The sequence below is a fragment of the Elephas maximus genome, chromosome 20, assembly GCF_024166365.1.
Source record: "Elephas maximus indicus isolate mEleMax1 chromosome 20, mEleMax1 primary haplotype, whole genome shotgun sequence".
Lineage (NCBI taxonomy): Eukaryota > Metazoa > Chordata > Mammalia > Proboscidea > Elephantidae > Elephas > Elephas maximus.
Window position 1 is genome coordinate 56,616,530 of NC_064838.1, and position 13,249 is coordinate 56,629,778.

General features: G+C 59.1%; 1 protein-coding gene across 5 annotated transcripts in view; it reads left to right on the forward strand.

Moving 5' to 3' along the window:
* The window catches only part of DNAH1 (dynein axonemal heavy chain 1), an 81,092-nt gene that overhangs the window by 67,320 nt on the left and 523 nt on the right, over positions 1–13,249 (forward strand). For 4 of the 5 annotated variants that reach the window (XM_049862502.1, XM_049862504.1, XM_049862503.1 and 1 more), the window contains 23 exons: positions 371–556; positions 982–1,173; positions 3,066–3,233; positions 3,333–3,524; positions 3,732–3,863; positions 4,336–4,461; positions 5,160–5,279; positions 5,404–5,553; positions 5,656–5,816; positions 6,689–6,914; positions 7,060–7,255; positions 7,605–7,756; positions 8,447–8,643; positions 8,880–9,028; positions 9,187–9,341; positions 9,425–9,556; positions 9,976–10,146; positions 10,232–10,411; positions 10,479–10,655; positions 11,293–11,463; positions 11,596–11,726; positions 12,034–12,385; positions 12,712–12,946. In XM_049862502.1, coding sequence (XP_049718459.1) covers positions 371–556; positions 982–1,173; positions 3,066–3,233; positions 3,333–3,524; positions 3,732–3,863; positions 4,336–4,461; positions 5,160–5,279; positions 5,404–5,553; positions 5,656–5,816; positions 6,689–6,914; positions 7,060–7,255; positions 7,605–7,756; positions 8,447–8,643; positions 8,880–9,028; positions 9,187–9,341; positions 9,425–9,556; positions 9,976–10,146; positions 10,232–10,411; positions 10,479–10,655; positions 11,293–11,463; positions 11,596–11,726; positions 12,034–12,385; positions 12,712–12,946 — 4,051 coding nt within the window. Of the gene's footprint in view, positions 1–370; positions 557–981; positions 1,174–3,065; positions 3,234–3,332; positions 3,525–3,731; positions 3,864–4,335; positions 4,462–5,159; positions 5,280–5,403; positions 5,554–5,655; positions 5,817–6,688; positions 6,915–7,059; positions 7,256–7,604; positions 7,757–8,446; positions 8,644–8,879; positions 9,029–9,186; positions 9,342–9,424; positions 9,557–9,975; positions 10,147–10,231; positions 10,412–10,478; positions 10,656–11,292; positions 11,464–11,595; positions 11,727–12,033; positions 12,386–12,711; positions 12,947–13,249 lie in introns of those variants that run through there. The other variant, XR_007514418.1, reaches the window with a different exon arrangement.

The following is a 13,249-nucleotide window of genomic DNA, read 5'->3' on the forward strand; positions in this document are numbered from 1 at the left end:
GTCTTGCTCTGCAGAGTCCATGTACTGCAGAATTTCCCAGCAGATGGAGAGAAAGGGATCCATGGAAGGGGTGTCGTGTTCTGCCTTGCGTGAAGGCGCCCTGTGGGCTTAGGTGCCCTGCTCTGGGGAGGGGGTATGCTCCAGCATATGAAAGTTTTGAGCCCCATGCCAGGCCCACAGTGAGCACTTGGGTTGTGGAAGGGGCTCTGTCACAGCTGAGAGAGCCCTTGGAGAACAGACCATCCCAGCCCTCATTTCCTCCAATCTGGGGAGACTGGGGCACAGGGAGGAAGAAGGAACCCGGGCACACCTGGCCCTGCCACTGGCCCCCAGAGCTTCCCAACTGGTTCCTCCCTGCCTCCATCCCCAGGTGGACACGGCCATTGCTGAAGAGACCCGGAATTCAGTGCAGGCAGAGGAGATCAAGGCCAACGAGAAGGCCAGGAAGGCCCAAGCTATTGCTGACGATGCCCAGAAGGATCTGGATGAGGCGCTGCCAGCCCTGGACGCGGCCCTGGCCAGCCTGCGCAATCTCAACAAGAATGATGTGACCGAGGTGGGTAGCCAGGCCTCTTCTGGTGCTCGCCTTTGTGCCCCCCTTCCCTGGTGCCCTCTTGGGTCCTAGCCCTGAGGCCCTTTGTCTACATACCTTTGGAGACCATGGGCCAAGAGGTAAGAGCAGAGCTAGGGCTAAAAGCCAGCTGCCTGACTGGCCCTCCCGGTAGCAGCCCCCAGGGCCTAGGCAGGTTCGTGGGGCAGGCTTCAGGCCCTGAGAAGTTAAACTGGAGGCCCGGCCTGGGTACGTAGAGGGTGGTAGGAGCCATAGGCAGAGGCAGACCTTGGAGGATCCCTGGGTGTGGCCTTTGTCCTGTGGTGGTAGGGACTGGTTTGGTGGGACCTGCCCTGTCAAGCAGCTTTCCCCACCCTGGGGTGCACACTCGGTGATGGGTCTCCCCTGCCCCACCCTGGCCTGACCTGCAGGTGCGTGCCATGCAGCGGCCGCCCCCGGGTGTGAAGCTCGTCATAGAAGCTGTGTGCATCATGAAGGGCATCAAGCCCAAGAAGGTGCCTGGAGAGAAGCCGGGCTCCAAGGTGGATGACTACTGGGAGCCAGGCAAGGGGCTGCTGCAGGACCCTGGTCGCTTCCTCGAGAGCCTCTTCAAGTTTGACAAGGTAAGCCTGCCTGGCACTGGGACAACAGTGATGAGGGCAGGACCCAGTGAGGCAGGAGAGGAGCCTGCCCACCACAGCACCTGCAGGCTCTGCGGTCTCCATCCTGTTCCCCTGCCTGCCTCACCACCACCAGCAAGACAGTTCCCTGGGGCACCAGACTTGGGCCCCAAAGGAGCTCTCGCCTGGCAGGGCCACAGACAGACCCACCAACAGATGGGTATGAAAGTAGTCGGGACCCAGGCAGGCCCCTGCAGCCCCCTAGGGTATCACCCACAGTCGCTGTGGGGCTCCACAGCTTGGAGATCCTCTTTCTTGTCCTTTCCTCCATGTGACCTCTGGCCTTGGCCAAGGCCTTCACTGTCCACTAGATCATGCCCTTTCTTCCTCGGCCTTACCACCAGAGGTTCCACTTCCCCCTCTGCCACTGGGTTTATCTGTCTGTCCAGCTGTGACTCTGTGTCCACTGGCATGTGCTCTCTTGGGCTGTGCCTAGAGCCCACAGGCCCCTTGGAGGCCCCTCTCCAGACCAGCAATTGGCTAGAGGGCAGATGCCTGTCCCACAGGGGCCACCCCACCACTTGGTGGGTGTAGACCACGGCCCATCTCAGGGCAGCTGGAGCCCCTCCGGGTTTCCCTATCCCTCCTCTTCCTCTTTCATCGGCTGGAAGCCAGAGGCCCCACTGGCCTGACCAAGCCCGGGAAGAAGTGCCCTCCCCAGGAGCACTCACAGCCAGTGCTCAGGCTCCTGTGGCCCCAGGCTCTGACCTTTGGGAGCCTAATACCAATGCAGATTCCTGGGCCCAGCCTGAGAGACAAGGTTGGACTCTTCGGGGTGCAACAGGCACCCTAGGGGTGCGATAGTCTCAGGTTGGGGAATTATTATCCTTTAACATGAGCCTGGCCGTTGTCCACTCACTTGCTTCCATACCTGCCAATGGCATTGCTCTCCTCGGGAAGCAGCCTTGTCTTTAAATGAGTTTTTAATGAGCACTGGTGGCATAACGGTTAAGTGCTATTGCTGTTAACCAAAAGGTCGGCAGTTCAAATCCACCAGCCGCTCCTTGGAAACCCTTTGGGGCGGCTCTACTCTGTCCTATAGGGTCACTATGAGTCGGAATAGATTTGATGGCAGCGGGTGTCTATGATGGGAGTCCCTGGGTGGTGCAAGCATTAAGTGCTCAGCTGCTAACCAAAAGATTGGAGCTTTGAATCTACCCAGCGGCTCCTGGAAAGAAAAGCCTGGCCATCTTTTTCTGAAAAATCAGCCATTGAATATTGTGTCTTTTAAGAACTATCTATATGGGACCAAGTTAAGAACAGCAACGTTAAAGATTAAACAGAAAATTTAGGGGGCAGTGAGTTTATGTCAATGGGGGAGGAACAATTCAGAAAAGGAGGGTGGGAATGGTTATACAACTTGAAGAATGTAATCAATGTCACTGAATTGTACATGTAGAAATTGTTGAATTGGTGTTATGTTCTGCTGTGTATCTTCTCAACAAAAAATAAATTAAAAAAAAAAAAGTGTGGAACACAGTTCTACTCTGACACACACGGGGTCACCATGAATCAGGATCAACTCCACGGCAACTGGTTTTGTTTTTGGTTTTTTTGTGCGTATGATCAGGTCCTGAGGCTATTGTTTCCCAAAGAAAGAATCTCTAATCTTTTTATGTGAAATCCTGGGAACATGGAAGTTCTTTCCTGGCCAACCTTTTGGGCCATGTTTATTCCTGAAGGGAAAGGACATGGTCCCGAGAGGCCTGCACGGGCAGGGGGCAGAGAGGGAGCATCAGGGGGCCCCTCAGTAGGCCCTGAGGCCCGGCAGGCCCCTCGCCCTCCTCCTGGGAAGAAGGGATGGGGAGAAGAATGAGGCTGGTTCCTGCCCCCAGGACAATATCGGGGAGATGGTGATCAAAGCCATCCAGCCCTACATCGACAATGAGGAGTTCCAGCCAGCTGCCATTGCCAAGGTGTCCAAGGCCTGCACCTCCATCTGCCAATGGGTGCGCGCCATGCACAAGTACCACTTCGTGGCCAAGGCCGTGGAGCCCAAGCGGGTGAGGGCCAGCTTGAGCTGGGGGTGGGGGGGCTGCTCCCCCAAGCCCGCTCCCTTGGCCTGTGGGCAGTGGCGAGCTGGCCTGGCCCTCTGTGTGCAGCAAGCCCTGCGGGAGGCCCAGGACGACCTGGAGGTGACACAGAGGATCCTGGAAGAGGCGAAGCAGCGGTTGCGCGAGGTGGAGGACGGCATTGCCACAATGCAGGCCAAGTACCGCGAGTGCATCGCCAAGAAGGAGGACCTGGAGCTCAAGTGTGAGCAGTGCGAGCAGCGGCTGGGCCGCGCCGACAAGGTGCGCAGCCTCCCCGACCCGAGGGCCTGTGTGCCGGAGGGGGCAGCCCACACAGGGCTGGGTGGGCTCGTGAGGCAGGTGGGTTCGGGGGGGGGGTGCTGCCCACACCTTCTCCTTGGCAACCTGAGGGGCTGCACTGGGCAGGGCCAGCCCCCTGGCCCCTAGCCCAGCCCCTCTGGAGCCCACCCCTCGGGGCTGCCTCTGCAGCTCATCAACGGGCTGTCAGATGAGAAGGTGCGCTGGCAGGAGACAGTGGAGAACCTGGAGAACATGCTGGACAACATCTCTGGGGATGTTCTGGTGGCTGCTGGCTTCGTGGCCTACCTGGGCCCCTTCACGGTGAGGAGCCCCAGCCCTGCCTGGGTCGGCCTCCCCTGCTGAGGGCTCCCCTCCATGAGGGTGCCTCGGGGGCTGCTCCCTCACTTCTCATTTATTCAACAAACACCATCAGGCACTGCTCCAATGCAAACAGCCAGAAAACCCATCTGGCAGAGCGCCTTCTGGTGGAAAAATAGAAGAAGAGCTCACACTTAGGGCTTGTGTGCCAGGCACTGTTCTAAGAACTCTATTCCATTTAATCCTCACAGCTGCCCTTAAAGGTGGTGTCAGTATTATCCCTGCTTTACAGATGAGGGACTGAGGTTTGTAGTGGCCAAGGAAGTCACCCAAAGTGAGACTAGGGCACAGCAGCCTGGCTCCAAGTTTGACCTCTGACCTCTATGCCTGACTGCCAAGCAGTGTGGTGCAGGAGGGGGCGGGAGGGTGTTGCAGGTGTCCTGTGGGGGTGGCCCTGAGTCTGGCATCTCTCCAGGGCCAGTACCGCACGGCACTCTATGACCACTGGGTCAAGCAGCTCATGGTACATCGGGTCCCGCACACCTCTGAGCCTACGTTGATTGGGACGCTGGGGAACCCAGTGAAGATCCGCTCATGGCAGGTGCTTGCCCAGGAGTGGGAACAGCTGGCCGGGGCCTGTGGTGAGACCCAGGCTAGGCTGTGAACCCCCTCCCTCCCTCCTCTCCTGGACCTAGCTGGCAATGCCACCCCTGCAGCCCCGTAAGCCCAGCTGTGGGGTGGTGGGTAGGAGACAAGGAAAGCTAAGGCATAGACATTGGATCGGGGGAGGGAGTTCAGGGGTACTTTTAAGAGTGTCGGGAGGGAACAGTGTCCAGAGTGACTGTTGAGAAAAGGTTCCTAAGAGAAGCTGTGTCTGAACTGGACCTTGAAGGGCAGGGAGAGAACAAAGACGCTGTAGGCAGGACCTGGCATAAGCAAAGTCCAGGAGGGCAACTGGGGGTGGGCTCTGGGAAGATGGTCTGAGGGCGCAAGGACTCAAAGGTAGAAAGACAAAAAGAACCAGAGAAGGAGGGTGTTGGAAGCCAACCCGGGAGTAGGATAGAGGCAGGGAAGAGGCCCTGCCCTGTGGAGATGGAAGCAGGGGTTCCTGGGGGCTGAGACCTTGCCCCACACTGTCACCTGCTCCCTGCCTCCCAGGGGGCACAATAAGGAGGGGGAAAACCACGGTCAAAGCACAAAGGTGGGAGTAGCTGGGGTGGGGAGAAGCCGATGGCACAGGTGACCCTGCTAAGAGCCCCAACCCAGTCTGGAGCCTGTCCTCCTCCCTCCACCTGGCAGATCGCTGGCCTCCCCAATGACACACTGTCAGTGGAGAATGGGGTCATCACCCAGTTCTCCCAGCGCTGGACCCACTTCATTGACCCTCAGGGTCAGGCCAACAAGTGGATCAAGAACATGGTGAGCCTACTCCCTGGGTGCCCACCGCCCAGTCCCAGCAGGCTTGGCAGGTGCAGGGAGAGAAGCTGAGCCTCAGGCTGGCCTGCAAGCCCGTCAGCCTCCACCTGCGTCCCCCACCCCCCAGGAGAAGGAGAATGGGCTGGACGTGTTCAAGCTGAGTGATCGCGACTTCCTGCGCAGCATGGAGAACGCCATCCGCTTTGGCAAGCCCTGCCTTCTGGAGAACGTGGGCGAGGAGCTGGACCCTGCCCTGGAGCCCGTGCTGCTCAAGCAGGTGGGCCTGTAGTGGGCGCGGCGGGGCCAGCCACAGGCCTGCATGGGGAAGAGGGCAGCCCCTGGCCCCTAACACAGCACCCGCCCGTCCCACCCACCGCAGACATACAAGCAGCAGGGCAACACGGTGCTGAAGCTGGGGGACACCGTGATCCCCTACCATGAAGATTTCAAGATGTACATCACCACCAAGCTTCCCAACCCACATTACACACCTGAGATCGCCACCAAACTCACCCTCATCAACTTCACCCTGTCACCCAGGTAAGGCCCCACCCCCTCCAAACCTCTGAGCACTAGCTTGGCCTTGGCCTGCCTGGCTGCCTCTTCCCGCCCCCAGATCAGGTTTCAGTGGGTCTTTACCTCACTCGGAGACTCTGCCAGCTCCCTCCCAGGCCCCCTCTCCTCTGCACCGTCGTGTTCCAGCCTCTGTAGCCCCTCCACCAGTTCCCCTCACCTGCCACGGTTCCTACCTGAGAACATCCTGGCTTATCCTAGTCCCTGATCAGGATCCCCCAGCCTCCCTGCCAGCACCAGGCCACCTCCTCCGGGCACCCTTCCTGGGCCCTCGTGCCGTCCCCCCAGAGCTGCCCTGAGTCAGGCAAGTGCTGGCTCCCTGCACTCAAGCCCTTGTTTCCTGCACACGCCGCTGTGAGCCCACGCACTATGGCTTTCACTGGCCACCCACATGAGAGTCTGGACCCCACAGGCTGCTCCGTAGTAAGGCCTCATATCAATGGCCACTGCAAATCACTCCACGTACCATGGGGTGAAAACACCCTTAAGGCCTGCCCCCGTTGGTCATTCACAGCCCCCTCCTGCTGAGTCCCTGGGGACTCCCCTAGGGGAGTGGTCCAGAGACCCTCTCAACTCACACAGCTCAGCAACATCCGACTGGCTGGTCTCTGCTGGGATTCCACATTGCCATTTGAGGTCTTGCTGAGAACTGGTCACTTAGGGGGCAGGCTCTGCATTAGCCCTGCCATCTGAGGCCAAGGATAGGCCTCCTGGGCTTGTCACTGACAAGGTCACTGGGCCCTTGGGGCCCCAGAAGCACAGGGTAAAGGTGAGCAGGCCTAAGGCTGGCCCTCCTGGGCCCTGCGGGGGTTACAGACACGGTGTCCCCACCCTGGCAGCGGCCTAGAGGACCAGCTTCTAGGCCAGGTAGTGGCTGAGGAGCGGCCTGACCTGGAGGAGGCCAAGAACCAGCTGATTGTTAGTAATGCCAAGATGCGCCAGGAACTGAAGGACATTGAGGACCAGATCCTGTACCGGCTCAGCTCCTCTGAGGGCAACCCCGTGGACGACATGGAGCTCATCAAGGTGCTGGAGGCTTCCAAGATGAAGGCCGCGGAGATCCAGGTCAGCAACCACCTGCCCACCCCTGCTTACCCTGTCTGCTCCTGCTTGCCTCTTCCTACCCATCCCAGCCATGACCCTGTCCCTGCCCATCCCTGCCTTCGGCTCTTTGCCAGCCTGACCTGCTCCCCTGACACCGCCCCCCCAGGCCAAGGTCAGAATTGCAGAGCAGACAGAAAAGGACATTGATCTCACACGCATGGAGTACATCCCCGTGGCCGTCCGCACCCAGATCCTCTTCTTCTGCGTGTCCGACCTGGCCAACGTGGACCCCATGTACCAGTACTCCCTCGAGTGGTTTCTCAACATCTTCCTCTCAGGCATCGCCAACTCAGAGAGGGCAGGTAGCCCTGGCACGTGTGCATGCTAGACGCAGGCAGGGTCCCACCCTGACACACACGTGGGCACATTTCCACAGCAGGACACACACACGTGTGCTCACGCCCGTGTCACCTGCAGTCTCACATCACAGACTCAATACATAAGCCCACATACATGTGCGTGCATGCGTGCACACGCCCACACACACCTCCTTTTGACTCTCAGAGCCCCTTTACTGAGGACACCAAAAGCCCCCAGAGGATGCCCAGACTCTGCCCCTCTGGCTGGTGGGGAAACGGGCTGGGCAGGAGCCCCGGGACCTTCTTTCCTCCCACCTGTCCCCACGCTCTGCCGCCGCCCCCTGCCCCGCAGACAACCTGAGGAAGCGCATCGCCAACATCAACCGCTACCTGACCTACAGCCTCTACAGCAACGTCTGCCGCAGCCTCTTTGAGAAGCACAAGCTGATGTTCGCCTTCCTGCTGTGTGTCCGCATCATGATGAACGAGGGCAAGGTCGACCAGGTGTGCGGGCAGCTGGGCCGCGAGGGGGGCTGCTCCAGGGCAGACCGCTGAGGAGTGGTCCTGCGGCAGGGCCTAGGAGGACAGGTGGCAGGAAAAGGAAAACCAGGCACCAGGGCACAGCAGGACTAAGGGGCAGAGGCCCGAGGAAGCACAGCTCCTTGATGAAAAAGAGCCGGGGGCCCTGGATTCGATGCGGTCTAGCCAGTCCTGTCAGCACAGGCCTTTTCTGAGCCTTGACTGCTGGCAGCACAGCGGCCATCCTGTGCCTCTCACTCCTGTTTGACCAGGATTCATGCTCTCAGGAGGCCCTGGGCATTTCATAGCCATGCTGGAAAGTCCTGCCCAGACAGCGAGAGTGACAGGCACCACTACATGAGCCCTAACTGTGTGCCAGGCACCAGGCTCATGGGTATACTTTCACTTAGCCCCATACAACCCTGGGAAGCACCAGGGCTTCTGATTCTTCCTGCTTTTCAAATGAGGAAACTGAGGCTGAGGCTCAGAGAGGTCAACCTTTGCCAAGGGCACACAGCCAGGAAAGGCAGAGTGACGACACTAACCTGGACCTGTTTACCAGACCAAGGGGGGCTCAGTTCCTCCGGCTGAGGATGGTAGGGAAGGCAGGCCTGGGTGGGGGTGTCTGGAGGTGGCCACAGGGCCTGAACACTAGCCTCCCCTGGCCCCTACCAGGGCGAGTGGCGCTACCTCCTGTCAGGCGGCCCCATCCAGGCTGTGACTGAGAACCCTGCAGGGGACTGGCTGTCCGATCGGGCCTGGCGAGACATCCTGGCACTCTCGAACCTGCCAGCCTTTTCCTCCTTTGCCCAAGATTTCGTGAAGCACCTCTCAAAATTCCGGGCCATCTTTGACAGCATTGAGCCCCACCGGTGAGCTGGGCCCAGGGCAGTGTGAGCACCGTGAGGCTGAGACCCCAGGAACAGGCCTGGCCAGGAGCCTTCTCTACGGGGCCACCCAGGGTTGCACTGCAGCCATGCCGCATCTCTTCCGTGCCCCACACCCTGTACCCCAGCTATCCCACTTCCCCTGCCATCCAGCTGGCAGAGTCTCTGTAGCCCATGGCCACCTACAGGCCAGCCCTCAGGGAACATGGGCACTGTTGCAGGGAGCCCTTGCCTGGTATCTGGGATAAGTACCTGGACCAGTTCCAGAAGCTGCTGGTACTCCGCTGCCTGCGCGGGGACAAGGTCACCAACGCCATGCAAGATTTTGTGGCCAACAACCTGGAGCCACGCTTCATTGAGCCACAGGCAGGTGCTGGTCCCAGGGCCCGGCTGCCCCTGGACAGACCACTGCAGCCTTGGCCAGGCCAGGACTCCTAACCTCCCACCCCAGAAGTTCCGGGAGGTTCTAGGTTACTGCCCCTCCTTAGCCCCAGGTGTCCCAGCATCTTATCCTGCCCTTGCAGACAGCCAACCTGTCAGCAGTGTTCAAGGACTCCAACTCCACCACGCCCCTCATCTTCGTGCTGTCACCTGGCACAGACCCGGCTGCCGACCTCTACAAGTTTGCTGAAGAGATGAAGTTCTCCAAGAAGCTCTCTGCCATCTCCCTGGGCCAGGGGCAGGTAAGTGCCGAGCGAGGAGGGGATGAGGGGGGCTGGGGGAAGGGCCTGCTGGCCCCCAACACTCAGTGCCCCCACCCCCACAGGGCCCCCGGGCAGAAGCCATGATGCGCAGCTCTATAGAGAGGGGCAAGTGGGTCTTCTTCCAGAACTGCCACCTGGCCCCGAGCTGGATGCCAGCCCTGGAGCGCCTCATTGAGCACATCAACCCTGACAAGGTGTGCCGCCTGCCTGTCAGATCGCTCTGCCAAAGGGAGTAATCGCAGAATTATCTGGAGCTGATGCAGGTGTCCATGAGCTAATCCTGCTAAGCACTCAGCCAGCACCGGGCACAGAGCGAGCACTCAGTAACTGGCATATGTAGCGTGAATCGACTCATTTAATCCTCTCAGTGGCCCTGGAGTTACTGCTATGAGTGGTGATGTCACTTACCCAAGGCCACCCAGCACAGACCAGTGATCCTGGGACTGGCCAAAAACCCGTATTCTTAACTAGCGGCCTGTGCGGCCTCACCTGGCCCACTCCTGGATGGAGTCAGGCCAAGGGTGGGCCCAGGGTCCCTGGGTAGGAGGGCACCTGGTGTTGGGGTGGCCACCAGGTTTCCATCTCAGTGCTCATGCAGAGCTGTGGCCACCAGGTGCACCGGGACTTCCGCCTGTGGCTCACCAGCCTGCCCAGCAACAAGTTCCCAGTGTCCATCCTGCAGAATGGCTCCAAGATGACCATCGAACCACCACGAGGTGTCAAGGCCAACCTGCTAAAGTCCTACAGCAGCCTCACGGACGACTTCCTCAACTCCTGTCAGAAGGTGAGGCACAGCTGGCACGTGCTCCCCTCCCCGGGCCCCTGGTAGGTCCCCCTCCTAACATCCCTGCCTCCCCCACCTCCCACAGGTGACTGAGTTCAAATCCCTGCTGCTGTCGCTGTGCCTGTTCCACGGGAATGCACTGGAGCGCCGTAAGTTTGGGCCCCTGGGCTTCAACATCCCTTATGAGTTCACCGACGGAGACCTGCGGATTTGCATCCGCCAGCTCAAGATGTTCCTGGATGAGTACACCGACATTCCCTACAAGGTGGGCCGGGGACAAGAGGGCCCGGGGGCCGGGGCGCTGCAGGGCCCTCACCTACCCCACCCCGTAGGTCCTCAAGTACACGGCAGGGGAGATCAACTACGGGGGCCGAGTCACCGACGACTGGGACCGCCGCTGTGTCATGAACATCCTGGAGGACTTCTACAACCCCGCTGTGCTGTCCCCCGAGCATAGCTACAGCGCCTCAGGCGTCTACCACCAGATCCAGCCCACCTACGACCTCAACGTGAGCCTGCCCCGAGTTGCATGGGGGACCTGCGAGGCCGGCGTCCTGGGGAGACCTGCCCTTGCCCTCCACTAGCTCCTTTTCAAGCTCTTCATTGACTAATCCACCCCACCAAGATAGCCACAGTGAAGGAGACAGACCTACTTCCTGTCCCCTGGCACTCATGCTCTGTGTGGAGAGGTCAACTCTCATCTCTCAGCCACTCTTAGGGTGTGATTACTTAGTGAGGGTTGGGGCAGTGAAGGGTGGCTTAGTGAAGTTCTCCTCCAAGACCTTAACCCAACCTGCTTCCTGAGGAAATGATACTTCAGCTAAGATGTGTGAGATCTTAGGGGCAAAGATGGGGCTGGGTTGGGTGTTCCAGACTGTGGGTCATAAGATGCAAAAGGCCTGTGGCAAGATGGTATATGACACGTTTGAGCAGCTGGATGAAGATGGAGGTGAGAAGGGGCTGGGACAGAAGTGGGGGATAGACCACACAGAGTCTCAAAGACTGTAGAGTTCCAAGACCAGCAGGGAGGTATATAAGCATTATGAGCAGGGCTGACAAGTGGGGGAGGTGCTCAACTGGAGGGCCACTCCAAAGGCTGAGGGCAGAGCAAAGTAGGGGCTCAGCTGCGGCGTTCCTACTCCCCAGGGCTACCTCTCCTACATCAAGAGCCTCCCGCTGAACGATATGCCTGAGATCTTCGGCCTGCATGACAACGCCAACATCACCTTTGCCCAGAATGAGACTTTCGCCCTTCTGGGCTCTATCATCCAGCTGCAACCCAAATCGTCCTCTGCGGGTGGCCAAGGCCGAGAAGAGGTGTATGGGGCAAGAGGAGGGGCCCAAGGGCTGGGCAGGGCTGGGCCCTGTGGGGAGGAACTCTGTGCATGTGGAATCCTAAGGGGTTAGGAAGGGCCACCTCTGACCCCCAGCATCCCTCTGCCCCCACAGATAGTGCAGGAAGTGGCCCAGAACATCCTGCTCAAGGTGCCTGAGCCCGTCAACTTGCAGTGGGTAATGGCCAATTACCCCGTGCTGTATGAGGAGTCAATGAACACAGTGCTAGTACAGGAGGTCATTAGGTAATCCCCCTGCACCCTCAGTCCCGGGTCAGCACCATGGTACTATACATCTTTTCCTTCATTCATACACATTCTTATTATTCCCACTTTACAGACAAATAAACTGAGGCCCAAAAAGACCTGCCCAAGATCATACATTTGCAAAGGGCCAGAGCTGGGATTCATAAACAGTCCATCTGACCCTGCTCTATCCTCTTAGCCTCTACATTCTACCACTGTTTTTCTGTCAATGGTCTTGAGCTAGGGAGTGTAGGCAGTGACACATGGCCCTGGCCCACTGCCTGTTTCCTGGCCACTGGCCCCATAGGTACAACCGGCTGCTGCAGGTGATCACAGAGACACTGAGGGACCTGCTCAAGGCACTCAAAGGGCTGGTAGTAATGTCCTCACAGCTGGAGCTGATGGCTGCCAGCCTGTACAACAATGCCGTGCCTGAACTCTGGATAGCCAAGGCCTACCCGTCACTCAAGCCGCTGTCCTCATGGGTCATGGACCTGCTGCAGCGCCTGGACTTCCTGCAGACCTGGATCCAAGGTGGCATCCCAGCTGTCTTCTGGATCAGTGGCTTCTTCTTCCCCCAGGCTTTCCTGACAGGCACCCTGCAGAACTTTGCCCGCAAGTCAGTCATCTCCATCGACACCATCTCCTTTGATTTCAAGGTCTGGATACAGCCAGGGCTAGGGCAGGGGACAGGCTAGGGTATGGCTCAGGCAGGCAGGGCAGAGGTCATGGCTGGCTGGGGGACCCAGGAACAAAGGAGGGGTAGCCAGGCAACTGGGGAAAATCCAGAAAGACCCAGGCCAGAAGAGGCCATGAGCCCAAGAGAAGGCCATAGGGGCAGACTACAGGCTGCTTGCTAGCATGGTGGGTGAGTGATGGGCAGGCAGACAGCAGCTGTCAGCATGGAGTTCATGCCCCCGACCCAAATCCCAACCCAGACTCAGGTGTGTGCATGGGCGAGGAGTTATCTGTGTGCCCACCACAGGTGATGGCCCAGTCGCTGTCGGAGATCAAGCAACGGCCTAAAGAGGGGTGCTACATCTACGGACTATTCCTGGAAGGTGCTCGCTGGGACCCAGTGGCTTTCCAGCTGGCTGAGTCTCGTCCCAAAGAGCTATACACAGAAATGGCCATTATCTGGCTCCTGCCAGTGCCCAACCGCAAGGCCCAGGACCAGAACTTCTACCTGTGCCCCATCTACAAGACGCTGACCCGTGCTGGTATGAGGCCCAGGGTGGGGAGCCTACACCACAGGTGGGGACTCGGGATTGGCCCAGCACAGGCCAGTCAGGCTTCCCAGGTTAGCTGGATAAAGAGGCAGAGAGGCCAGTCAGCACTCCTGAGACCATATGGGCCAGGAGAGAGCCAAGCTAGCAGTAGGCAGGCAGTGCCCTGCGGCTGGGCTCACACTCCACCTGCCTCCCTCAGCAGCACTCACCTTGGGTCCTGGGGACCTATGAGCCCAAGCCTGCCATATGCAGAGAGAGTAGCTGAGGCCGGGAAAGGAGATGGCCTGGGCTGGG